The 25,799-nt window shown below is 41.3% G+C and overlaps 2 protein-coding genes across 14 annotated transcripts in view; one reads left to right on the plus strand and one right to left on the minus strand.

Annotated features, from left to right (window-relative positions):
* Positions 1–17,268, plus strand: part of MFSD10 (major facilitator superfamily domain containing 10) — a 29,148-nt gene extending 11,880 nt beyond the window's left edge. For all 3 annotated transcript variants that reach the window (XM_012552361.3, XM_012552360.3, XM_031941717.1), the window contains 8 exons: positions 874–1,062; positions 4,246–4,354; positions 4,877–4,988; positions 7,785–7,893; positions 8,140–8,230; positions 10,322–10,369; positions 12,861–12,950; positions 16,387–17,268. In XM_012552361.3, the coding sequence (XP_012407815.1) occupies positions 874–1,062; positions 4,246–4,354; positions 4,877–4,988; positions 7,785–7,893; positions 8,140–8,230; positions 10,322–10,369; positions 12,861–12,950; positions 16,387–16,493 (855 nt within the window). In that variant the 3' untranslated portion in view covers positions 16,494–17,268. The remainder of the gene's footprint in view (positions 1–873; positions 1,063–4,245; positions 4,355–4,876; positions 4,989–7,784; positions 7,894–8,139; positions 8,231–10,321; positions 10,370–12,860; positions 12,951–16,386) is intronic.
* Positions 17,269–20,848: 3,580 nt separating this feature from the next.
* The window catches only part of ADD1 (adducin 1), a 104,996-nt gene continuing 100,045 nt past the window's right edge, over positions 20,849–25,799 (minus strand). For 4 of the 11 annotated variants that reach the window (XM_031941704.1, XM_031941706.1, XM_031941705.1 and 1 more), the window contains one exon: positions 20,849–23,448. In XM_031941704.1, coding sequence (XP_031797564.1) covers positions 23,090–23,448 — 359 coding nt within the window. In that variant the 3' untranslated portion in view covers positions 20,849–23,089. Of the gene's footprint in view, positions 23,449–25,484; positions 25,520–25,799 lie in introns of those variants that run through there. The other 7 variants (XM_031941708.1, XM_031941714.1, XM_031941713.1 and 4 more) reach the window with 4 other exon arrangements.

Raw genomic sequence — 25,799 nt, forward strand, 5'->3', positions numbered from 1 at the left:
CTCATTCTGCTTCTTGAAACCATCCCCTGTCAAGGGGGTTATGGGTAACATGCTCGGTCATTAGTTCTCTGGAATCGTGGTCATTGAATGGATCATTGTAAAAAGAAGCAATTTTGAAAATTTAAACTATGTTGTTGTTACCGTATAAATTCTTCTCAGGATGTGCTCACGTCTTCATCAGCTGATCCAAGTCTTCTCAGGTTTCTCTGAAATGGTTCTTTCTGTTAGATCTCACATCACAACAGTTTTCCATGGCATTAACATGCCATAATTTGTTTGGTCCCTTGTTCAGCCCAACTGATGGGCACTGCCTGAGTGTGTAGTTCTTTGCCATTACAAAAAGAACTGCTATCTTCCTGGACATGTGGGTCCCTTTCTCCCCCTTTAAAAATTGCTTTGAAGCCCTAGTAATGGTATTGTGGCCCATATAATTTAGTGACTTTGGGGCACAGTTCTAAGTTGCTTTCCAGAAGGGCTGGGCTAATTCCTATTTCTACCACTGATACATTAATATTAGTACATTAATTTTCTGTCAGTCTAACATTTGTCATTTTCCTTTTTTTTTTTTCTTTTTGGTAAATCTTGGCAATCAAGTGGGTGTGAAATGGAAGCTCAGAGTTTAATTTGCATTTCTCTATTAGTAATCGAGAACATTTTTTCATATGGCTATTTGCAGTTTGAAATTTTCTCTTTGAAAACTGTTCATAGCCTTTGGTCCTTATTTACTGGGGAAGAGCCTCAGTTACTTAAGCTAAAAATGAGGATGGCAATCCCTGTGCTTGCTGCCTCATGGGGACGTAGGACCCATACTGTGTAATGGTTGCTGCCCTCTCCTTGGTAAAGACGCTGTTGATGTTGCTTGTGCCCCTGCAGGCCATGATCGGGGTGGCTTTTTCCCTGGGCTTCACCATCGGCCCGATGATCGGGGCCTTCCTGGCAGGGGAGACGGCTAAAGGAGACCGCTTCTACCTTCACGCGGCCTTGTGGGCGCTGATGTTCGCCATCTCTGACCTAGTGTTTGTTTTCTGCTTTCTTCCGGAGACCCTCCCCAGGGACAAACGGGTAAGCCCCCTGCAGGATTTATTGGGGGTTGGAGATTGGAGGAGCACAGGGTCCTATCCGGAGGGGCGCGTGAGACCCCTGAGGCGCCCGTTTTACAGACAGGGACGTGACGAGCTCAGGCCATGTGGCTGGAAGCACCTCAAATAGACTTAGTTCTTCTCGAGCCTGAGGGCCCCCGGCTTTGTCTGCTGCGCTGCAGCTGCTTCTAACCCCGAGCGCTTTCTGATTCTGTGTGAACGAGTCTGGGGCCCGAAAAATTCAGGGTGGATGTTCAACATTAATGGCAGAGGCAATCATGGCTGAAAACGAGCAGGGGAGCTGATGGGAGACAGCCTAGAAGGAGCAGGACGGCGGCCCCTTCCACTGTGTCCCCAGGGGCCTCAGGAAGACCCTGCTCGGGTTCCTTATCTGTGGCAAGAGCAGTCCTACCTCAGTGGGGTACTGTGAGGACTGAATGAAATAATAGGTGCAAGACGATTCACAAACCTTTGAGTGTTTGGTAAATGATACTGTCATGTTTGAATTGTTCCAGGGCTCTAGCTCCAGAAGGAGACCTTGTCAGCCCGAGGCTTAGCTCCTGGGGTGGGGAGGTGGGGACAACATGCAAGGAGAAGGAAAAAGAATGAAAAGGAAGAAGAAAGGAAGTTAAGTCAGAAGAAATAGAGGGAAAGAAAGTTTAATGATGCTATGTTCAGAGGTTAATAAGCAATGATCCTCTCTAGCCTTCTTTCTTTTTAAAAGGAATTGATTTTTTTTTTCAGTCAACAAAAACCTGCCTTCTCTCCCCTCCCAAACCAAACCCCTCTTACAAACGTGCAGAGTCAAGCAAAGTGAATTCCTGTCTGGGGCACGTCTCCATCTGCCCTCCGTGCCCGTGACTTCTTGGTCAGGCGATGGCTCGCTAGCCTCCATCCCCTTCCTGCCGCCGGCCTCTCGGGCCTCTCCCTCGCTGCTGGGCCTGCCGAAGGGTGGAATGGAAACACGGGCCTTGCAGCTTGTTCCGGGACTAGCATTCCTGCACAGGCTCTGGCTAGGAGAATGATCCATTCAGTTTAGCTTTGGACGGCTTTTGATAGTTTGGGGGTTTTGGCCTCCATCATCATCTTAGAAAACAATGGAGTTGACTCGTTCTGTCTGAATTAATTTATTAGGATCAGGTGGGCGTGTACACTCGCAGGTGTGCACAGGACTGACCCAGGCTTGGGCTCGGGACAACCGCGTGGCCCTTCTTTGGATTGTGTGGGGCTCAGCAGGAGGAGCATTGGACCAGGAGCCTCCGGTCAGCTGTCTGAATGGGAGCAGGTCACTTCCTGCCTGTGGGCCCTTGCTTCCTCCTCTGTAAAATGTGAACAGTAACAATCCTTGCACCGTAGCCCGTTATTGTGGCCTTCTCTCTAACTATTGTTGAGCCGCCTAACTGGTCTCACACTGTACACGTGCTACACACACAGCTAGCTCTAAGGGTCCTGTCATTCCCCTGCTGGAAAACCTTCAGAGGCTCCTTTTCTGCCTACAAAATAAAGCCCTAAATCTTTACAAGCCATACTTTATAACAAAAATATTCATTTTGCTCAACTACATATTTGTAAGAGGGGTTTGGTTTGGGAGGGGGAGAGAAGGCAGATTTTTGTTTGCTGGGGAAAAAAAATAATTCCTTAAAAAAAAAAAAAAGGCTAGACATGACATAGCTTATTAATTTCTGAACAAAGCATCATTAAATTTTCTTTCCCTTTCTTCATATCTTCTGACTTTTCTTTCTTTTTTTTCCTTTCTTCCTCCTCCTCTTCTTCCCACCCCATTCTCCCTCTCCTTTCATGTCCACTCCCACCCAAAAGGACCAGCTAAACTCTATTTTTTTTCTTTTTAAAAATTTTTAATAGCTTATTTTCAAATGCAAAGACAGTTTTTAACGTTCATTCTTAAAAAACCTTGTGTTCCAAATTTTTCTCCTTCCTTTCCCTCCAGCTTCCTCCTCTAGACAGCAAGTAATCCAATTTATGGTAACATGTATAATTCTTCCACTATTATGCTGTACAAGAAAAATGAGAAAGGAAAAAATGAGAAAAGGAAAAAAAAGTAAAACTACTATGTCTATGTTATGATCCACATTCAGTCCCCACAGTCCTCTCTGGGTGTAGATGGCTCTCTCCATCACAAGTCTATTGGAACTGGCATCAATCATCTCATTGTTGAAAAGAACCAAATCCAGTAGAATTGATTTGTATAATCTTGCTGTTGCCATGTTCCATGATCTTTTGGTTCTGCTCATTTCACTCAGCATCAGTTCATATAAGTCTCTCCAGGCCTCTCTGAAAGCATCCTGCTGATCATTTCTTACAGAACGTAATGTTCCATAACATTCATATACCACAGTTTATTCAGCCATTCCACTCAGTTTCTAGTTTCTGGCCACTACAAACAGGGCTGCTACAAATATTTTTGTACATGTGGGTCCTATTCCCTTTTTTGTGATCTCTTTGGGATAAAGGCCAAGTTAACTAAAGTTTAACTCATAGAAACAGTAGTAATTAGTTTTGTTTCAGGTTTAGGTGGCTGCTGTCCCTTCGATTTTTCTGACCTCCTGGCTCCCTGGTGGAGCTATAGTGGAGAGCGCTGGCTTGCTTCTCCCAGCTGGACTGGGAGCTCCTGGACAACAGGGATGCAGATTCTTCTGGCAATAGAGAGACATTTGTAGTTTCTTTTTATTTTATTTTTAAACATTATTTTTATTAATTATTAAACTTTTTGTTTACAAAACATATGCATGGGTAATTTTTCAACATTGACCTTTATAAAACCTTCTGTTCCAAAATTTCCTCTCCTTCTTCCCACCCCTCATTTGTAGCTTCTTGAGCAAGTGAGGAATGTGAAAAGATCTGGGGTAGGGTGGGGGGAGGGAGCTTACAACATAGAATCCTGGCGCTCGAGGGGGCCTACATATTATTTAGTCAAATCTCTTCATTTTGCAGATGAAGAAACTGAGGTGGAAGGGATTTGTCCATGGGCCTAGAGCTAGTAAGTGCAGTGTTCTCTCCCCTACCTGATGGCCAGGAGGAGAACTGACCTCCCGGCCCTTTAGCGAGCCAGCCTGAGGAGGCAGGTCTGCCTTCTGTTATTCCCTTGGCCTTGGCCAGCCTCCCTCTCTGGGAGGCCATGCCATGGGTGGCTTACTTGTCTCCCCAGGTTTCTTCTGTTCTATCTGGGTTCCAAGCTGCCTCTGACTTACTCAGCCCAGTCGCCTTATTCCAGTTTTTGGCTGTCACCAGAGGGAAGGACTCCCCCTCCAGAGACAGTAAGGAGCTTCATCTTGAGATTCTGTGAGGTGGGGGCGTGGACAGAGGGCTGATGATGGCCACCGGTTCCTGTGAAACCCACCAGAATGGGAGCTCCTTTGGGTCAGGTCTCCAAGGTCCCAGAGCAAATCTGGGTTTGGAGCTAGAGTTCAAACCCAGGCCTGAGCCCCAAGTCTCTGGCTCCTTTACCTCAATGTTTGCTGGGGTGGGATGCAGAGCAATGGACAGACTGGCCTGGGCCCAGAATGGGGGAAGAGGGAAGGAATGGGAATGTCAAGCAGGAATTTTTAACTTGGCATCTGTGAACTTTAAAAAAGAATATTGTGGTCACTGTTTCCATATAACCGGTTTCCTTGGTAATCCTACGGATTTTACTTTATGCAGAGATCTGTAGGTTTCACCAAGCCAAAAAGGCCTCAAAAAGAACCCCAGTGAGCGAGGGAGTTGAGGACGACCAGGCGGAGGAAGGGAAGAAGGGGCTTGATGAGTGGACTCTCCTTTTGCCCCTTCTTCTCTTCCAGAACTCCAGGATCTCAAAGTCTTGGGTCGTGTCTATTTCCTCTATCTCTTCCTGTTTTCCGGCCTGGAGTACACGCTGAGCTTCCTCACACACCAGCGCTTCCAGTTCAGCAGGTACCTACGTGCATGGAGGGTCCTAGGGCGGGACGACTTCCAATTTCTGCGTCCGACTTTCTGAGATATGTCCAGAATCTGGAGAGTGATCTTTGTGCTCCCTTTCATTTTGTTCCTTCCTTGGTTTCCAAACCTAGAATCTCTCCCTCTCTATGGCACAGTCCTGGGGCATGTCTCTGGGGACAAGTGGGGTAGCAGTGCCTGCTGGTGCCATGGCTGGCAAATGGCAGAGCCAGGATCCAGGCATTTATGTCCCCTGGGTCTGGGTTCTCAGGCGGGTCATCCTTGGCCCGTTACGTGGCTCACCGGAGACTTCCTCCTCAACTCGGATGTTGTGAGATTTGGAAGCCTCTCCTGAAGAGAACAGAGATCTCTGTTTGGAAGAAGATGGTGGTGGCTCCTCGGGTCGGGCTGCCACGCCCAGGGGAGCTTGTACTTCCGGTGGTGATGGCAGTGGCCTCAGAGACCTCCTTTCTCCCAGATACAGAGAGGATGGGCGCCTGCTGTACTTCTGGGATTTATTTATATTCCTAGCAGCAGAGAACAACATGAAAGCAGAGAAACTGGATAGGTCAAAAAGAGAAGGGAAGGAAAGAAGGGGGAGAAACCAAGGTTGTATGGGAGGAGTACTTTAGATCCGTCCTTTTTGGGTCCCATGCCACTTTTTTCCCTTGTGCACTTTAAGATCTTTGGGAAATAAGGCCCAGATCAGCACTCTAAAATCCTAGATTGTTACAATGTCATGGTTAAAACTTAAATTTTTCAAAAATTTTTTTTCTTTTATTTTCAGTGAGAACATTTATAACTAGGAAATCAGGATGTGATTTATTATTTTGTTATTAGATTTTTTGAAAAATGATGGAGGAAATGTTAATGAAGGTTAAACTTAAAAGTGTGTAAAGAAAAGTAAGAATTTAACTAGTCATCTAGTTCAATCTCCTAATTCATGGTAGTAGTTGTCTTTATAGGTTTCTCCGTAGATTGTCATCAAGTTTCTACTTGGATACTTTCAGTGATTGGGAAAACTCATTGTTTCATAAGTAAATATCGCACTTTTAATTAGCTGTGATGGTTAAAAATTTTTTCTCTTATATTGAGATGAAATCTGCTTCTTGGCAGAAGAAGAGTTGGGGAGCAGAATCATAGAACTGGAGGTTCCCGACAGCTGTCTTCAAGTACTAGAGGGGGTATCATGTAGGAGGAGGAATGAAGTTTGTCCTTCTTGGGATCAGATTTAGCATCAATGAGTGGAAACTGCAAATAGAATTCAATTTAATATATGGAAAAGGATAATTAAAAAATTTTGGAGGCATTTGGGGTTAAATGACTTGTCCAGGGTCACACAACTACCAAGTGTCTGAGGCCAGATTTGAACTCGGGTCCTCCTGATGCCAGGGCCTCACTCTATCTGTTGTGCCATCTAGCTGCTCCTACTACATGGAGATTAAAAAACAAAAAAACAACCTTTGAGTTACCACCTTGCACCCATCAAAGGGGCACAGCTGATTAAAAGCCACAGTGACTCGATGGCAGAGTTCTGACAAGACAGACACTCATTTGTTGTGAGTGTGATTGCACATGTAGGATCTTTCTGGAGAGCAATCTTTCTAATACCTTGTAAAGTAACAAAAATAATAATTTCTTCCGACCTGTCAATCTCACTGTGGGAACTATACATTGAAACTCATCAGAAAGCAATAATGATATATATCCTCAACGGTTTTCATAGAAATATTATGTTTATTTTTAAAAAGCTAGAAGCAACCTAAATGTCCCAACAACAGAGGAACAGGTAAACAAAATGTGGCAACTTAGTATGAGTGCAAATACAACTAGCGGCATGAGAGATGGCGTTGGGAGTTGGAGAAACTTGGGTTCAAGTCCCACTGACAGATCCTGGCTTTGGGACCCCTAGGCAAGCACCCCGCCCACCTCTCAGTATCCAGGCAATTCTACGACTCTAAGATGCTGAGAAGGTGCTGGTCTATATGGGTAAGGAAAGTTATGTAAGAGCAACTCCTTACATTGTTGGGGTATAATCGCAGTTTAGATCTATAACAAAATGAGAAAAATGAAGAAATTAGGAAAGACCTTGAAATAATTCAAAATGGGAGGGGAGCAGAAATAGAAGAACACAGTTCAACTGATGATAACCAGATAAGAAAGCAGAAACTGAAAAAGTAGTGCACTTAATGAAAAGTTTTGAATTAATGTTTTGCATGAAATACATTTCATGTATTGAAATTATTTGTAAAAATATAAAGAGCTTCTAAACAACACTGATGGATCATAATGATGTTCTACATTAAGTTTATACTAAATATTTTAATGGTTTAAAATGTACAGTGGATGGCTGTAGGAGGTAATGATTTCCCCATCACTGGAAGTCTTTAGGTCGAGGCTAGATAGCCGTGTTAGTGGTTGGGAATGTTGTAGATGAATTCCCCGTTTAAGGAGGGACTGGACTGAGGGATGTCTGCTAACTCCTGCTGATTCTGAGAGTGAGGTTGCCCCTTGCACACAGAGGTGGAGAGGGGCTGTTCCCTGGCGGGCATTGCCTGCCCCAGCCGCTGCCTTGTCTTCCCCACCAATGCCGCTGGCAGGAGCTGCAGCTCTAAGACTGAAAAGTTCTCGGTGAGAAGTGGCTGTGGCCAGGCAGAGGTGGCCTGGGAACGTCCTGCTTTCCCAGCCAGTTCTGCCTGGGAGGGGTGCGGGATCTTGGAAGCAGAAAACTTCTCCAGGGAAACAGGTTCTCCGTACTCTCCGTACTGATGGGGCGCCTCCCTCCCTCCCCAGCATGCAGCAGGGGCAGATGTTTTTCTTTATCGGGATCACCATGGCAGTCGTCCAAGGAGGCTATGCTCGACGGATCAAGCCAGGCTGTGAGATTCAAGCTGTGAAGCGGGTAACCATGGCTCCTTTCCCCACTGATGCCCAACCTGTCCCTCCTTCCCTCCCATCCTCATCAGGAGTGGCCCAAGCAAGGGCAAGGCAAGCCTTCCCTTCCCTGGAACTGACCCTTCTCACCAGTACAGTGCTCCCAGGCTCCTTTGTGCAGGAATTGATCCACTGGGAAAAAATCCATAGCCTGGTCTGATTTGGCATAGGACCCCAGGATCCCTAACCACTGTGGAGTTGTGTTTTCTTGCAGGCCATCTTACTCTTGATCCCAGCATTCCTGGTTATCGGATGGGCCTGGAACGTGACTATGCTGGGTGTGGGGCTGCTCCTGTATGCCTTCGGTGAGTGGGTTTCCCTGGAGGCAGGTGAGGGGAAGGTGTCAGGTGGGTTACTAGGACTTGGCTGCTTCTGGCTTAAGGTAGTGCCCATATTTTTTTTGCTTGGGGCCATTGAAAGTATGAGTGGCTGCTATAGTTAGATTTGGATTCCTTTTTTCTTTTTCTTTTTTTTTTGGGGGGGGGGAAGGGGAAGTAGGCAGTTAAGATTAAATGAGTTGCCCAGGATCACACAGCTAGTCAATGTTAAATATCTGAGGCTGGATTTAAGCTCAGGTCGTCCTGACTTCAGGGTCAGTGCTCTACACACTGTACTATTTAGCTGCCCCTACAGTTAGATCTGGGAAGAGATAAATACTGTCTGTACCCTGAGGAGCTGTCTGCATGTGCTGGATGATCACTGGTATTAGGCAATTAATAAATGTTTCTTTGATCCTATCTAGTAAATTAAATGATTACTGTAAGCCAGGTACTGGAAATTCAAAGATAGAACATAAACTAGCCCCCACCCTCAAGGAGTTTATATTCTGAGGGAGAGATGAGGAAACAGGATATAATTAACAGAATATATACATAATCTGGGGAGAAAGGAGAGAACACTCACAACTTGGTGATCATGAAAGCTTTCTCAGAGTACATAAGCTGTGCCTGCAGGCACATAATCTGGGGAGAAAGGAGAGAACACTCACAATTTGGTGATCATGAAAGCTTTCTCAGAGTACATAAACTGTGCCTGCAGGAAGCAGGCAGGAAGCAGGTTGTGAGAGGTGAAGAGGAGGAGGCCATGGGGGATGGTCTGGGCAAAGGTATGGAGGTACCGCGATGTACAGTGGACCCAGGAAGTTAAGTTGGAGGCAGATTGTGAAAAGTTTTAGGGGCCAGATAGATAGTTTTCCTTGCTTTAACACTTGGCAAATTACTTCAGGCTTGATCATCCTCAGAGGCTAAGAAGGGACGGTGACAATACCTACCTACTAAGAAAGCATGAGGATTAAATGAGAGGTGGTGTGTGAAAGGGCTTTGAAGAGTTACTAATAATATCTTGTATTTATAGTATAATTAGTATTATATAATATTCTCAAGGAAGATTAAGGCTAGGGATACTAAAGTGAGGAAAAAGATAGTTCTTGCCCTCAAGAAGCTTGCCTTCTAAGGAGGAAAACTGCACTAGTTCTGAGCCTTAGTGGCTTAGTCTGAAGAAAGCAGGAGGGCCGGGCTGGCCCCTCCCCAAAATGGAGGCTCCAGGAAGAACTTAAGAAGGAGAGAAGGGAGTCGATCCAGTGGAAGGCTATTCCAGGATGAGGAGGCCCCAGGTGCTGATAAGTTCTAGGATGACATAGCAGCTAAGGCTGACAGTCAAACATACATATATACCTAAATCCATAGTATACATATACTTCTCACCACGGGTTCTAATGGTCTCCTACATTAACGCCATTCGTTCTCAACCTTTGTTCTTCCCTTTCCTCCCCACTAGTTCCTCCTCTTCTATGCAGGTCTTCCATGCTTGTGGAGAAAAGAAAAAGATAATAGCCATCATTTTGATACTTCTTAATGCCATCCTCATTAAGCATATAGGACAGTAATTCAGCTGTTCTCCCCATTTTACCAAGAAGAAAACCAAGGTGCAGAGCAGTTAAATGAGTTGTCCAACCTTAATAAATGGTAGATTCAGATCTCGGATTCAGGTCTTCTACTTCCCAGGCTGCTGTTCATCTCACTGTTTTTACTGCAGTCCCAGGCCAGTTTGCAGAAGTTCTGGGAAACCCCCCAGTGACCCCCAGCAGGAGCCCAGGGCCTCCTTACCTGAAGATAAATTCCACCCACTACCTTGGAAGATGCCTTTTGGGGCTTTGGGAAGACTGGGGGGTTACTTCAGCCTTGGAGTCTGTCCCTCCTCCTTGCACATAATCAAGGCCTTAATCAGAGCCATCTGCTGACAGCCCAGAAGTGTTTGTGCAGAAGCCTGGGGGAGATTTGTTGATGGTTATCTTGAGGAAGAGCCTACAGGGCTCCAGATGCAGGCTCAGGTCTCCTGTGGGTAGAGGTAAACTCAGGGCTGCTTATGGGGAGGCTCACCTGGACTTTCTCTTGCAGCTGCTGCCATCGTGGTACCTTGTCTGTCAGCCGTAGTCTCTAGTTATGGTAAGAAGCTTTTTTTGTTGGGAGTTGGGGTGGTGAGAGTGGGGCCCTAAACTAATGGGGGAGTTCTAGGCATCTGAGAGCTGGCCCTCATCTGTGTCGAGGCCTGGGAGACAAGGCTTGCTGATGGACCTTCTCTGTCTGACCCTCCTCATTCCTTAAAGCCCAGTTCCAATCCCACCTTTTCCCTGAAGCCTTCCAGGATTAATCTAGCCCACACTGGTTTTAGCTTTTGACTTCTTAGAACCCTTCCAGCCTGGAACCCCCTCATCTATTCCTTAATATATACTATCTTCAAGTCTTTATTCCCTTATCAAATCCATATAGACCTTATCCAGGTAGAATGGAGAGTTTCATGAACTGGAGGGCTATAGTTTCTACAAATAGCCCTGTCTAGGACTGGACATAAGATTATTTGCTGATTAGTAGTCTTTAGTCTCTATAATTGATTGATCTAGATTTTATTGTACTTTATATTACTAGCTAGGAAGGAACCCAGCCAGTAATAAATATTTATTAAACACCTACTACATACCAATATAAGAATGAAACAAGCCTATCAGAGGAGAAAATGTATAGACACACAGAGATCTCTCTACATGTATGCATGTATATGTGTGTGTATACATACAAGACGCATATATGGCTATGCGTGTATATATATATATATGTGTATACATAACAAATCCAAAATAAGTAAAGAATATTTAGGCAGGGAGCTCTAGCAGTTATGGGTTATCAGGAAGGTTTTATGTAGAAGTGGGTGTTTGGGCTGCTTTTTGAAGGAAGGAGATTATTTAGAACAGAGAGAGAGGTGAGAGATGGGAGGATGACCAGTGCAGAGGTACAGTAATGAAAGAAAGGTCAATTTGTGTGGACCATAGTGTGGGATGGAAGTGATGTCTAATGAGATAGAGAGAGGCTGGGTCCATGAAGGGCTTTACAAGCTAAACAGAAGTTTATATGTGAGCTTGGTGGCAATAGAAAGTCTGGAGGTTTTATAGGGAAGTCATGTAATCTTCAGGCTCCATTCTCAAAAGGAACCACTTTGGCAGCTGTGTGGAGCTTGCATTGGAGTGGGGAGAGATTGGAAGCCAGGAGACTAGTTAGAAGGCTATTCTAATAGTCCAGGTGAGAGGTGATGAGGGCCAGAAATAGGAGGGTGGTTGTGTGAGTGTTGAAGAGGAGAGAGACATGAGAGATACAATAAAGCAGAAATAGTAAGATTTAACAGCTGAGTAGATATGTAGAGTGGGGGAAAAGGGAGCAACTGAAGATAATTCTGAGATTGCCAACTTGGAAAACTGCTAGAATGGTAGCACTTTGATAGAAATAGGAAAGTTTATAAGAAGAGTGGGCTTTGGTTGAAAGATAATGAGTTTTGTTTTGGACGTATTGAATTGAGATTTGTCTGGAACGTTCACGTTCGGTTTGAAATGTCCTATGGACAGATAGTGATTTAGGGCTGAAACTCAGAAGTGAAGTTGGGGCTAATGATACTGTCTATATCTGGGAGTCATCCGCTCAGAGATAACATGGGAGCTGAGGCAGTTACAGAGAAACTGTAGGGAGATAGAAGGGTTTGTGGGACAGAGCTTTGTGTAATAGCTCAGTTAGGGGCTGTGATAGGGATGATATGCTAGCAGAGGAGACTGAAAAGGACAGTCAGGGAGGAATTGGTGTCATGAAGTCCCAGGCAGGAAACAGTAAGAGAAGGTGGTCAAATGTAGCAGAAAGGGTTAAGGAGGATGAAAGTGGAGGGAAAAAACTCAGCTATTAGATTTCTTAAATAAGAAATCACTGATAATTTTGGGGAGAGTAGTTTCAGCTAAGTGGTAAGGTTAGAAGCTAGACTGAAAGGATTAAATGAATGAGAAGGTGAAGAAATGGATACAAAGAAGGATAGCCTTCCCCCCACCTCCAGTTCGACTGAAAAAGTGATAAAAGATATAGGATGAAAACTTAAGATGATGGTAGGATCAACTGTTGTTGTTTTTTAAGGACATAAGAAACTTAGATAGTAGAAGAGGAACCAATCTATGTGAGGAGACTGAAGATTGAGGGGGAAATTTGCTGGAGAAGATGGGAGGGGAGGGTATCAAGGACATAGGTAGAGGACCTGACTTTGGTATGGAAAAGGGCTCTCTCATTATCAGAAATATCACTATCAGTGAACTTCTGGTTTATTTGATGTTTTCATAATAGACAAAGCCTACTCTCCACATTGGGCAAAACTGGAGATTCACAGGGCAATTTTCTAGGGGGGGTATTTTCCATTTTCAATGTCTGTACTTTTGCACAAGCCATCCTGCATGTCCGGAATTCAAGTTTAAGATGAAAACAAGTTTACTAACATGTAACTAAAATTTGCACACCCAGACATCCAACCACTAGGCATATACCTCAAGGAGAACAAATTTTTAAAAGTCCCATACGTGCCAAAATATTCCTAGTAGTGCTTTCTGGTAATATACGTGTTGAAATTGCTACACAGGCTCAGCAAGTCAAAAAGGTACAATAATGGGGACACTGAGGAGCCTGGGAGCTCTGGCCAGAGCTATGGGACCCATTGTCTCAGCAACAGGTAAGTTTATTTTGGGGGAAGGGCTAGGAGTAGAGATGTTCAAACACAAGTTAAGTAGCATACAAGCAATTTTCAGTTATTTTGGCTCCTTTCTCAGTCTTATTTGCCTCCCCCTGTGGGGTCACTTTTGTTCATTTGCCAGAGATGCTAGCAATGATAATCTCAAATTAATCACTCTTGTCATTTTGCTGCTTCTGGTAAAAAGGTGTCAGTGAAAATATTCTTAAGGTTAATAGTTTGGGTTTTTCTGGGGCTGTCAGAAATTCAAATGAAATTCTTCTCTGTGACAAAGCAAAATTTCTGAAGTCTCTATTAGTGAAACACATGCTTAGACAGGTTCTTAACTAGGCTGGTAAAGCTTGGAGTATATATCTGATAAAGGATGGGCTGGGAGTCTGAGAAGAAGCTTAAGTGAACAAGGTTATCACTGGAAGCTTGGCCACTGGGTGTTGAGAACAATCTAGGATTTCTGTACCACAGCTTAAAATGTGGAAATAAAGGGCTTCTGGCAAGGGAGGAGGTGTGCACAGAAGGTTCTGGAGAACAACATAAAAGGTGAAACATGATGTGCAGATCTCATTAGAAAATGGGGTTTCATCACTTTGTGTCCTTGTGTTTCTTGTCCACATACTTGTAAGGCAGTGTGAGACTTGCATCCTCCATGGTGGGAGGGAATGAGTAGGAGAGGAATGAGGGTGGTGCCTTTCAGAAAAGGTTTTTGTCAGCTCCTGTCGCATTGCATTGGAGATGGGTTTTTTTGTTTTTTGTTTTTGCTACCAGACATTGGAATGCTAGGTATGAGGTGAAGATCTGGGGTTGCTCCTCTTCCCTCTGGTGTTTATTAGATGTTCCAATCTTTAGGACTTAATGATTCTAATTACGCATCTCAATGGTGAAGAAGTGGATAGTGAACAGGCAAATCTATGCAGAGACCCAAAAAACACACTTTTCATTTTTAAATGAATAAATGAAATGAAATTTCATTTCTAAAATATGCTGACTCCATCAGCTGTGGTTTCTCAAGGACCCTTCAGTCAACACATGATATTAGATTATCTTTCCTTACCCTGGGAGGCAGGAAAATGCTTGGCTTTGCCACTAATTCTCTTTGTAAATTTGGGCAAGTAGCTTTAATTCTTTGGATTGAAATATCAGTAAAATTCCTTTGATCACACTCGCCTGTTTGCTCACACTCCCTTGAACCTCTTCTTATACTGAGCTTATTTTTATCTTCATTGTGACTTCGAGTCTCTCCATCCCTTCCTGTTCTACCAGGATCCATCACCATGGTCTTCACATTTTTGATCCTTGTAGTTGACCAGTTCACTTGTAGGCTGTCCTGTCCCGGATTCCTGGTCCTTTTCCTCCTCATATTTTAAGCAAACCTCAGTTCTGGGCCACTTTCAAACTATCCGTCTTCCTCTGCTCCTACGTGGATTTGGTTGGAGGAATTCTTACAATCATGCAAGGTGCATAATGGTTATTACTTTGTAACAAATGGGCATGCATTACTGTGCAGCAATCCTTTTATTCTGTTATATTCCCCATAGCAACGATTCTTCCCGTCCTCTTTTCTAGCCATCTATATACTATGTCCTCTCTTCCCCATCCCTTAGCAGAGGACCTTGCCACCTACTTCACCAAGAAACCAGTTATGAGTTGCTGCCTCTCCCATCTTGAATCTCAAAAACTTTTATTCCCTATCCCAGTCCTCTCCCTTTGTTCTAGTGTCTAGCACAGAAGTGTCCTTTCTTGTTAAGGTCAACCCTTGTCTTTGATCCTAATCCGTTCTCTTCTCTGTGTCCTTGTCCTTTTGATTGTACCGCTAATCTTCAATCTCTCTCTAGACTGGCTCCTTCCATAATGCCCACAAATATGCCCAGGTATCTCCTTATACTTGACACTACATCTCTTTTCATGCTGTTAACCTATATCTCTGCTTCCTCTCAGTAAGTTAGTCACCAAGTATTTATTAAGTGTATCATGTGTTTCAGGCACTGCGTTGTGTTCTGGAGCTACATAGAGAGACAAAAGCTGTCTTGTCCTCAAAGAACTTACATTTCAGTTGAGGAGAGAAAAATGAAAATAACCAGGTATATGGAGTGTATATACAGAATAGCTAGAAGGTCGGTCATCTTGGAGGAGAAAGCACGAGAGGGATTGGGAAGATGTCTGCAAAAGACAGGATTTGTGCTAGAGATGTGAGATAGAGTCTTTCATGAGAGAAGAGTTAAGTAGGTTAGTGTAGCTAATCATACATAAAGTACTATTAAAATAAAATGTGAGAAGACTAGAAAAGTATGAATTGTCAAGATTATGAAGAAGGGCTTTAAATGCCAAACAGATTTTGGAGGTAACAGGGAGCTGGTGAAATCTACTGAGTAATGGGGTGACGAGTCCCCTAGGGAAAACATCTACATTGCTACTATTTCCTCTTCTCTCACTTCTTACTTTCTGGTTGCTAATTTCATTAACATAGCTGAAACTAGTGTTTCCAAGTAAGCCAATGATTTATTTAGTAAGAAGACAAGGAAACCAATTCTTGTTTTTATCAACTGTTTCAAAATTTAACCATATATTCTCTGCACTTTAAAAAATTTGATAACTTCTAAGTCTATTGAATTCAATTCTGCTTTTTAAGGAGTGTTTTCTTCAATGGATTTTTGTACTTCTTTCCACAATTCTACTTTTTAAGAGTTTTTTTCCCTTTTCGTGCTTCCTTTTCTAAGCTGTTGACTTTTTTCATGGTTCTCTTGCATAACTCATTCTTTTTTTCCAATTTTTCTTCTATCTCTCTTAAATTATTTTAAAAATCCTTTTTTAACTCTTTCAGGACGACTTTTGGGGCCTGAGACCAATTCACATTTTCATTTTAGGCTTTGCACATAGGCATTTTGACATCATTTTCCTCTTCTGAGCATGTGTCTTGATCACCATAGTTGGTGCTTGTCACCATAGTAGCTCTCCATAGTCAGAATTTTTATTGTCGTTGTTTTTGCTCATTTTTCAGCTTTTTTCATGACTTTAAAAAGTTGAACTCTGCTCTTGAGGTAAAGGGGCACTGTTCCAAGCTTTTTGGGTCAGGGGACTGGTCATTGACTTTTTGTTTCAGGGTCTCCAGGCTCTTCTTTGAACAAGTCCCATATATTCCTTACATTATTTTCCTTCGCTTTCAGCAACCATCATAACTGGAATGCTTTTCTCACCTTTCCCCCCCTCTACTATGAGCATATTTATTATAATCTATCTTGTCAGCATAGTCTTTAGTGAACTTTCATTTAAAAGTAGATTTTGGTTAAGTCAGTCTTTATCAGTGGAAGTTTCACTGAGGTAAGTGAATGCAACACACATTAATGAAACCAAGTGATATGAGATTAGGAAAAGTCCTTCAGTTCAATATCCTCGATGGTAAAATGATGATGTTTTCTCTTTGCAGTGTACTGGCTGGCTGGGGTCCAAATGTGCTTCACTATATGCTCAGCCATGTTTCTTCTCCCTATCCTCCTCCTTGGCAGTCTGAAGCAGCAAACCAAAGCTGAGTGACTGCTTTTCTCCCGAGGTGCCAGTGACGTGAGGCCATTTGTCAGCACCTCAGGCATCACAGCCAACATATGGCTACACCTGACAGAAGCACTCAAAGAGAAATCTGCCATGAAATAGACTGATCCCAGCTGTTTCAGTTGTCATCATTAAGGAAGGGTTGTCTTCTTCAGTATTGGGACCTATGGATGGTAGAGACTTGATTTTGATGAAACTGAACATCAGTGACAAAAACTGACTGTGGTCTGTAATATTTGGGATAAAGTAACAGTCGGGGGTTGATAAAACCATTAAGTCATTTATGATACTATGCATTTTGCCTCTCAGTTTTTGAGCCTGAGAATTTTGTATTCTCAAGGCTTCTTGTGAGTCTCAAAGTTATGGTGCCTTTATTCTTTTCTGGGCTGGTTCATTTAAGATGATGGTGATATCACCACTAGTTGACTGCAGCCCAGTGGGAAGAGTCTTAGAGGTGGTTTACCTCCAGAATAGGCTAGCAATCAGAGCTCTCTTTGTTGCCTTCATGGTATAAGTGGTTGGAAGCCACATAGACTTGGTTTCTTATGGTAATCACCAAAAATAGGGATGAGTTGATTTTGCCTTTTTCTATAAAAAAGTTAAACTGGCCAATAGCAGCAGCATTGGCTACTAATATTGAGAAAACTAGTGGCTATAAAATTGTCATGGTATGTAAACAACATTTAGATCAAGGTACTGAGAGTCACAGTGTAATTTTGACAAATTATGTATATCAGATTAAAGTTATTTTGCAAATTGATTTCTTTTAAATACGAAATGTTTATTTCAACTAAAGGTAACTAAGATGGGAATGGATACTAGTAGAACTTGAAATTCCTTTTGCATTTTTACTTTTATCTCATTCCTTTATGAACCATGTAGAAACTGTTCTAGATTGTGGGGATGTACAAAGTGCCACACCCTGTTCTTATCAGCTCTTGGCTCCCATTATCCTCAATATAAGCAGTAGGGTTGCATATATAGTTTTATAAAATTAGAAAAAATAAGTTTTTTACCCTCAGTATCCCAGATTTAAGATTCCTTCCTGGTGTCTTCAAGTTCATTGACCTTCTGATGAGATCCCATTGTCTTCCAAGATGCTTAAGGTAAGGGGGAAGACTTGGCCTAGTTATTTCCTCTCTCTGGGACTTGGTTTCCTCTTCTCTCTTAGGAAGGAACTGAGTTAGTTGCAAAGTCGCTAGTTCTGAGATTCTATAATTCCAATGCTAATGCTGAATCACCCAATATTTGCTCATCAGTGTGATTCTGGAGTCAGAGAATCTGGGTTCAAATGCTGCCTCATGTACTTACTTCCTGACCTATATAATTTTGGGCAAGTAGCTAGCTTCCCTAGCTCTAATCCCTCATCTATAAAATTGAGGGAATTGGATTAGATGGACTCAGGTCTCTTCTAGCTCTAGATTTTTGATCCTATGTTATTTCATCATACACTGGATTAGTGTAGAAGTACAAATGGATGAGGTCGTGTTAAATCTCACTGAGGGGGAAAAATGAGGAAAATGTTCATGTAAGATCTGTGGTGTGGGAAGAATATCAGTTTGAGATAGGAATTTACCTGTGTGGCTTCAGGCAAATCACTCAATCTCATTCCTTTGTCACCCACAAGAGAGCTAGATGATTTTTAAAAAGCCCTTTCAGGTTTAAAGCCTGTGACTATGTGATTGCTTTCCCTAGGGTACAGAAGTCGGGCACAGGAGAAGATGGGAGAGTAGTTCCTAGTGATTTGGAGGATAATTGGCTGTTTTCCATCTATACTGAATAAAAATAGTATCATCAGATTAAATTCTAGTAGGTTAAGATCCTAAAGCCCTATGAACACTTGTGGCAAGAAGGCTTTTACATCAGGACATAGGCCTGAGAATCTCTGAGCACCTTTAACAAGAATACAGAAATATCTAGTTTAGTTGCTGATCGCAAGCCAAGGTGAGTTAGCATACCTTTTGTAGACATTTATAGTTCGAGTTAGCTGTCAGCACCATTTAGAATTTTGAAAGCATCACCAACACAGCCTCTTAAGACAATGAGCAATTAAACAGTTATTGAGTGCCACTATTTGCCAGATGCTGTGGATAGAAACACAGAAATGAAACAGATCCTTGTCTTAAGGGGCTCACATAACTCTTAAGAGGAGAATATTTAAGTATACACAACATATATACTAAATAAGAAGGCAATTTTGGAAGAGGCACTAGCACTTGGGAGATTAGGGAAGAATTCATGTAGGAAGCTGTGCCTTGAAAGAAACCCCAGTTCTTCTAAGAGGTGACATAAAGGAGCAATAGATACCCTAGCATTTCCTAGCATAGGGAAAAGGCTGTGTGTACCAAGGCACAGAGTGGGAAACTAAGCCTCATATGTGGGAGATACAGCGAAGAGACCAAGTTGGCTAGAACCCTGATTGAAGGAAGGAGTAGGGAAGGGTATCCATCCAATCATCGCTAGAGCTTGATTCAACTTCTATGGAACAAATATGTTTCAAATCTACAAACAACTGTTTTTCCAAAAGGACTAACATTTACATGAGGCAAGACACTACCACGAGCAAGAAAGCAGCTCACCTTTCCATAGTGCTTAGGTTCTACAGTGTTTGACAAGTGCTTAAAGCACTTTTTTACATCCTTGTGTGTGAAATAGGTAGGTAGCATCATTCACATTTTAAGGTTGAAGAAACTGAGGCCAAGAACTGTATATATCAGAGTAAGGATTCAAATGTGGGTCTCCTGGTCCTATACCAGGGATTCTAGGTCTTATAGCTGGTAGCTTTTATAATGTTTACTATGTATCAGACACTGCTAAGTGCTTTACAACTATTATTTCATTTGATCCACATAGTAATCCCAGGAGCCAGGGCTTTTATGAGCCCACTTTGCAGATATGGAAATTGGGACAGAGGCAGAGTGCTATATCCATGGTCACCCAGTGTCTCAGGCCAGATCTGAACTCAAGTTTTCCTTTTGGACTTGGATGAAAACAAAATGACATCATTATTTTCACCATTTGCTAAAACTGAGTATTTTCTTAATTTTTTTTAAACCTATTATTCAGAGAGTCTGGCAGGGTCTCTGCCAGACTACAAAAGGAATTTATGACATGAGGTGAAGAATCCCTGCTTGACACTTTCTATGTGTTAGAGAATGAGCAAATGGAACAAACACTCTAAAGACATATAAGGGGCAGGCAGACAATGGACTCAGAAGCCTGAGGCTGACTCATTGGGGATGGGATCTGGCACAAATCCTGGATCTTATGCTTCCTCATAAGCAAATGGGGATAATTCTTGTCTGTCTTCTCTCCTCACAGGGTTAGTATAAGGAGAAGGCTGTGATTAATGATTATGGGTGACATTTTGGTGAAACTATTTACAATAAATTGTTATTATGGGCTACCAATTTTTATGACAGAAAACTGTGTTTGAACTCTAGCTTTGCCATTATCTGAATGATACAATTTGTGTGATTTCTGACAAGTCTCATAATTTAACTCAGTTTTCTCATTTGTGAAATGAAAATAAAATTGTTGTGTGGGTTAAATGAAATGAAATACAAGCTATTTATACAAAATAGAGAAGTCATGCTATTATACTCCTCAATTAAAACCCTACTCTGATGTTTTTACTATGGTGGTGGTGATGAGATAAACCCTGGGCTCTTGAAAGTTTTCAGTGAAGTACAATAGCTTGTAGGTACAGGGCTAGTGATGAGTTGTGCATCAACTTTACCGAAGTCACAGGGTGAGCAGGTCTTAAAGAACATTTACTAAATTGAAAAACTGTGATCTGCATTAATGGAAGGCTCACAGCAAAGAAATGAAAACTCTTTCAATAATAATAATAATAGTTGTTTTACTGCATTAAGAAAAATTTCTACAAACCTTTTCTTTTGGGATGAAAGTAAGACATACCATGCTGGTCTCAGATTGTTAGAAGAAAAATGATTGATGTGATTGTAAAAGACTGCCTTCTAAGTAGCATCAATGAAAACTTCTTTTCAAGAATGGTGAATAGCTAGAGTGAAAATGTCACACTAAGCACAATGACTCTCTCTAGTCTACAACTACCAACAACTGCAGTTAGTGCTTCAAAAGGATGAGATTTGTTCGGCCTATTGATATAGATGCTCTGTAAAGATTTGTGGAACGACGTGGACAAGAATCACACAGGAGGACTGCAATCTGCATTAGTGGAGACTAAGAAAAATGAAACCACAAATCCACTGATAAGCTGAAACTAAGCATGTAAAATTTCAAAATAATATATTATTTTTGATGGAATGAAATTGATAGAGTAATACCCCAGCTCTTCCCCAGATCTGAGACACAGAGATTGTTTAAAGAAGATTTATTCATGAGTAAAACAATGTTACAGTGAAGAAAGAAAAATACAGGACCTATCTTCTGTAGTTTATAGCCACATATGCAACTACATCTCATACTGTAATATAAAGAATTAAACTACAAAATTGGAAATTAAGTCATTGCATATGTGGGAAGGGAGCAATATAAGGATCTATCATTAATTAAAACACAGAGAAATGGTGAACTGTTTACGATTGGCAATAAAACACAATTCAGCAAAAGAAGGTTAAGTCAGCTTTCTAGCGTACATAGGACATACAAGGTTAGGATACAAGCTCAAAGCCATTAGTGCCATGCAGTCTGTTCTAAACGTTATTGTTTAGGTGTCTCTCTTATGCAGTGATTTGCTGTGACTTCTAGCCCCACCCTATATCTATCCATTTCAAACAACAGCTATCCAATATTTTATCTGGTGTCCCTTTCACGGCTAACCCTCCTTTCCCCTGAAATTCCACAATGCTAACATCAGCTTTTTTGTCCCTCCCCTAAACTGGCCATAACTGTATCTGTGGCCAAATATTGCTTTACATCAATATATTGCCATATTGCATGACTGTGATTTTTATGCTGCATCAAAGGTAAAGCATTTGATAATGTCCATTTTCCTAACTGTGAAGCAGGCTTGGGGCAAAACATGTGAGTTCTAATTATCAAACAATATCATAATGTCATTCTATAAGGGTAAGGAGTTGTGTGGACCATCTTATATATATGTCAGTACATATGGAAAAACTATTTTTTGAGCTCTTAAGCAGAACATTCAAAAGTGAGTTCTGAGTGCAGGATGTCAAACTGATCATTATAATTAATTGTTTTCATAACTCTAAAATTTTCAAAGTTGTAATTTGCTATGTAAAGACACAGGAACAAATCTGAAAATACCCCCAAAACTAAAAACTAAATCAAACCGTTCTCTACAGTCTTTTGTAAGAAAAGAGTATTTCTGACAGAATAAAACTGAAAAAGTTGGTCTGTTAAAAAAGGAATGTTCAGAATTAGAAAGGAGATTTGAACAGCAAATTCACAGAAAATTCTAGCAAATACTCTCCTCCTCCCCCCAATACTACCACAATATTTTAGACACCTTAATGGATAAGATGCTGGGTATTACTAAATTCATATTTGGGGTTAAAGGAGAAAATATAAATCACATTAGTAAGACACATAGGATGGATACAGGTTTATACCTGCCATTCATCAAATGCCTTCTGTTTAGTCTGTCAAACCAACTCTTAAGTATAATCTCTAAGGATGTATTCTCCAGCAGAATGCAAGTTATTCTAGACCAGGAACTGTTTCAATTTTGCTTCTGTATCTACAGCACTTAGTAACAGTGCTTGGCACATAATAGATAATTAATGCTTGGTGACAGACAGTTTGATAGAGGGGTGAGTTGCCTAATTCTAATATGAACACTTGATGGTAGCTGCAGTTTCCAAAACATCTAATTCAAAGACTAACCTCTTTGCTCATCCCCTTAGATGGCTGCTTAAACTAAGTTTTGTGGGATTAATTCTTGTTTTTCATTAACCAAGTCAAAGTTCTCTGAATATGCAGTGCAGCAACAAACAACAGTAGGTCGGTCATGTGAGACAACACAAGGCTAAGCAGAAGCCTAGCAGTGAAAGATGCAAGCTTACTTTATTTATAACTTCTGTAGGTGGGGGTGCAAGATGGGAGGGAGGTTGCCAAAGCCTTGCGTAGAGCACGATCTATAACCACAGCTAGCTTGCAGAAGCACAAAGTCTCATTCTGTTCAGGAGTATATTCTTTCTGAAAACACAACATCAAAGATTTTTAAACAAATCTGCTATAATTTAGGAACACAGTGTTAGAGAATACAACTTCTGAGGGTTAGCAGAGTTTGTGATGTGATCTACACTGGTAAAAATTCTTGGGGAGACTTTTCCTTTTAGCACAGTTGCTCCAAGTCTTCTATGTAAAGACTTTAAAAGTTGCGTACCAGTTGGGAACAGATTTGAAGTTAGCTGTTGAGAACTCGGGGTTAGCACCTTTCTGCAAGTTGGTTAATTTGCTGTTAAAATCTATACCCTGGAAGCGTTGCTTAGGGTGGCTAGCTGGTTTCACTTCTGCATTCCATTATGACATAAAACAAAACATTCAGTACAATCACATACGTCCTAGTGGTTAATGAAGGATTGGGGTTTTTTTAAAACATGACAGTGTTTCTGCAGCGCGCGGGGCCGTTAGGAGTCACTTTTCTTTTTGCTCTTCTTCAGAAAGGAAGGAGTACGGAACTTCTTTTTCTTTTTGGAGGGGGACTTCCCAGGGGATTCATCACTCCCTGGGTCTGGGGCCATTCCCTCCTCGGCAGTTGGTGTGGTGGTCTCTTCAGCAGGGGGGCATGTGGTTTCTGGATTTTCTGTAGCAGGTAATTCAGTCTGGCTTTGGGTGGGAACTTCAGCCTGCCTACTTTCCTCCTCCTCTTTCTCAGGTGGTGAGAAGCTAAGTGCTTCTGAAGGCTCATCAGGGGAGAGGTCTGGAAGGGTTTGCTTGAAGGTTGCAGCGTCACTGTCATCTCTGTAAGTCTGGTCCTGCTGTGTGTCTAATGGATGTAGGAGTAAGACAAACTATTGAGTTACGCAGAGTGACTCCATTTGTATTTTTTCAAGTGTCACTTCTAAGATGAGAACTGCTTTTACTATGAAGATAACATTCTGAACTGATATGATATTAAATTAGAATAAGTTTTTTTTTTTTTTTTAATTCTATACTACTTTATGGCTGAATGCAACAGATGTAAAAAAGTTTCAATAAAAGGTCATTTTTAATTGCTTGCCACTAGATAGTGTGCTGACAAAATGAGACTCAATCAAATAAAAACCTCTAAGTCAATGTGAGTGTAGGAAAAAGGAGAGGAAGTTTTAAGCAATGACTAGGGAATAAAGACAGGCAGTATCAAACGCCCATAAAGGTCTCTTACAATGGAAAGGCCACATAGATCGGGCCTGTAAGAGCCTAGTCTTCCTGCTTCAGACACATACTGGCTGCGTGACTCCAGGCAACAACACTGTCTTCAACAGCTTAGATAGTATCCTTATTAAAAGTTCCCTCTACCAATGAAATCACAGATCTGGTTTTTAAAAAAATATCCCATTGCAGTTACGATTATTATTACTCCCAAAACTGAGGACCACTCTGAGCCCATTATGTGTGGTCTCCCTCTGGATGACCAGCCAGCAGCTTAAGTTTAGCAGTCCTTTGACATCAAGATTAAAGGCAAGGAAAGGCTTAGGCATCTCAGAACAAGAATCAGCTAGGTGGAGAAGGAAGTGGAAGTGAATTTTTTAAAACGGGGAAAAGAGAGAATCGATTTCTCTTACATTTTTGAATAGTGCCACATAACATGAATAAAAAGTAGGTTTCAAAAAAGGTAATTTGTTTAAATAAGAGCCTGTGTGTTTGATTCCCTTAGTGTCTCATGCCAAAAACTCGCCACTTCTCACTCTGTATGATAAAGTCTACAGAAATTCAGTTCTGAGGAATTTTTGTAAAAGATTATAAAGTTATGAACAACTGGCATGTTAGTGAACACCAACCATTTAGCATTCAAAAAATCAAGCCAAAAGTTAGAATGGGTAAGTGATGAGTGATTGGGAGTTAAGCCTTAAGTAAGGGTTAATGTGCAATAGACTTCAAAATGCAGGAAAAGGACAGTATTGGTTAAAAGCTGCCTTAGGAGTTTCTAGTCCAACAAACCCTTTAAAATGCATGTTAGAAATACTTGGATTATATAATGCAAAATTGCAATTGTCCTCTTAAATATTATACATATTATTAAATGCTTTCTGCTTGTTGCAATAGTGAAAGGGGTTGCAGTATGTACACCTTATCCTTACTAATCTTTAAGAAAAGGGATTTATTTGGAAAAAAATGATATGAGCTTGCAGCAACATTACTCTTTGAATAGATGTGTGTCTGTTTCTATTTGGAAGAATTATAATTTTACCAAATGTCAAAGTTCAAAAACAAAATCATATATAATCTGTTATTCCAAAAGGACTATTAATTTCAGTTTAAGTTAAGAATTTAGAGCAACTTTCTTTATTCTTTTTTTTTTTTTTTTTAAGCAATCAACTTTCAATACTAGATTGAGATAGAAAAATATTGTCAGTAAAACAAATGGTATGTTAAGGATTCCTGACTTTCCCTTTAGATAAAATTTAACAAAATAATCCCTTATGAGTTGAGCATTTAAGAACATGAGAACAATGAAAATTCTCCGATCTTCTCAAATTTGAGTCCACAATCTATCAAGCATGCTCTGATTTGTCTGACATGTGGGAAAATGTCTCAAGTATTCCTTTCAAGGGTCTGCATTCAACTGTACTGTACAAATCAGGTGTCACGCAATCATAAGTGACAAGAGATCTAGAATTCCAAAAAGGCAACCTTATAAAGAAAATTAGTGTCTTTCTCCAAGAGCAAAAAAAAGTTAACCCTTTTGCTTTCTTCCAAAGAAAAAAAAAGGAAAACAGGAAACAATACTCCATAAAAAAACAAGGACGCAAGAGAATGAAGCAAAGCACATAGAATTCCAGTTAAGAAGCAGAAACAGATCAGATTATGGGATGATACTTACTATGGTAACAGGTACTCTTTAGCATATCCATCTCCTGTTTGTAACGCAGCCACAAGAAGAGAAAAGCACAAGTAGAAAAATCTAGGCATTCAATCACAGCCATTGTGTTAAAGTAAAAGAATGGTAGATGCCATTCTTAGAGGGCAAAGAATGGGATGAAGAAGTGACCTCGAGACTTATAAAACAGACAGGTGATATATCCCAATATACGAGGAGAAAAAAAGGACACAGACAAATTAGATTACACCCACTTAACAGACAAGGCTAAAACAGAAGAGCTGTAGCTTTTATAGCCATCAAAAAAAATGTAATGA

The sequence above is a fragment of the Sarcophilus harrisii genome, chromosome 6 (genome assembly GCF_902635505.1).
Source record: "Sarcophilus harrisii chromosome 6, mSarHar1.11, whole genome shotgun sequence".
In the NCBI taxonomy this organism is placed as follows: Eukaryota; Metazoa; Chordata; class Mammalia; order Dasyuromorphia; family Dasyuridae; genus Sarcophilus; species Sarcophilus harrisii.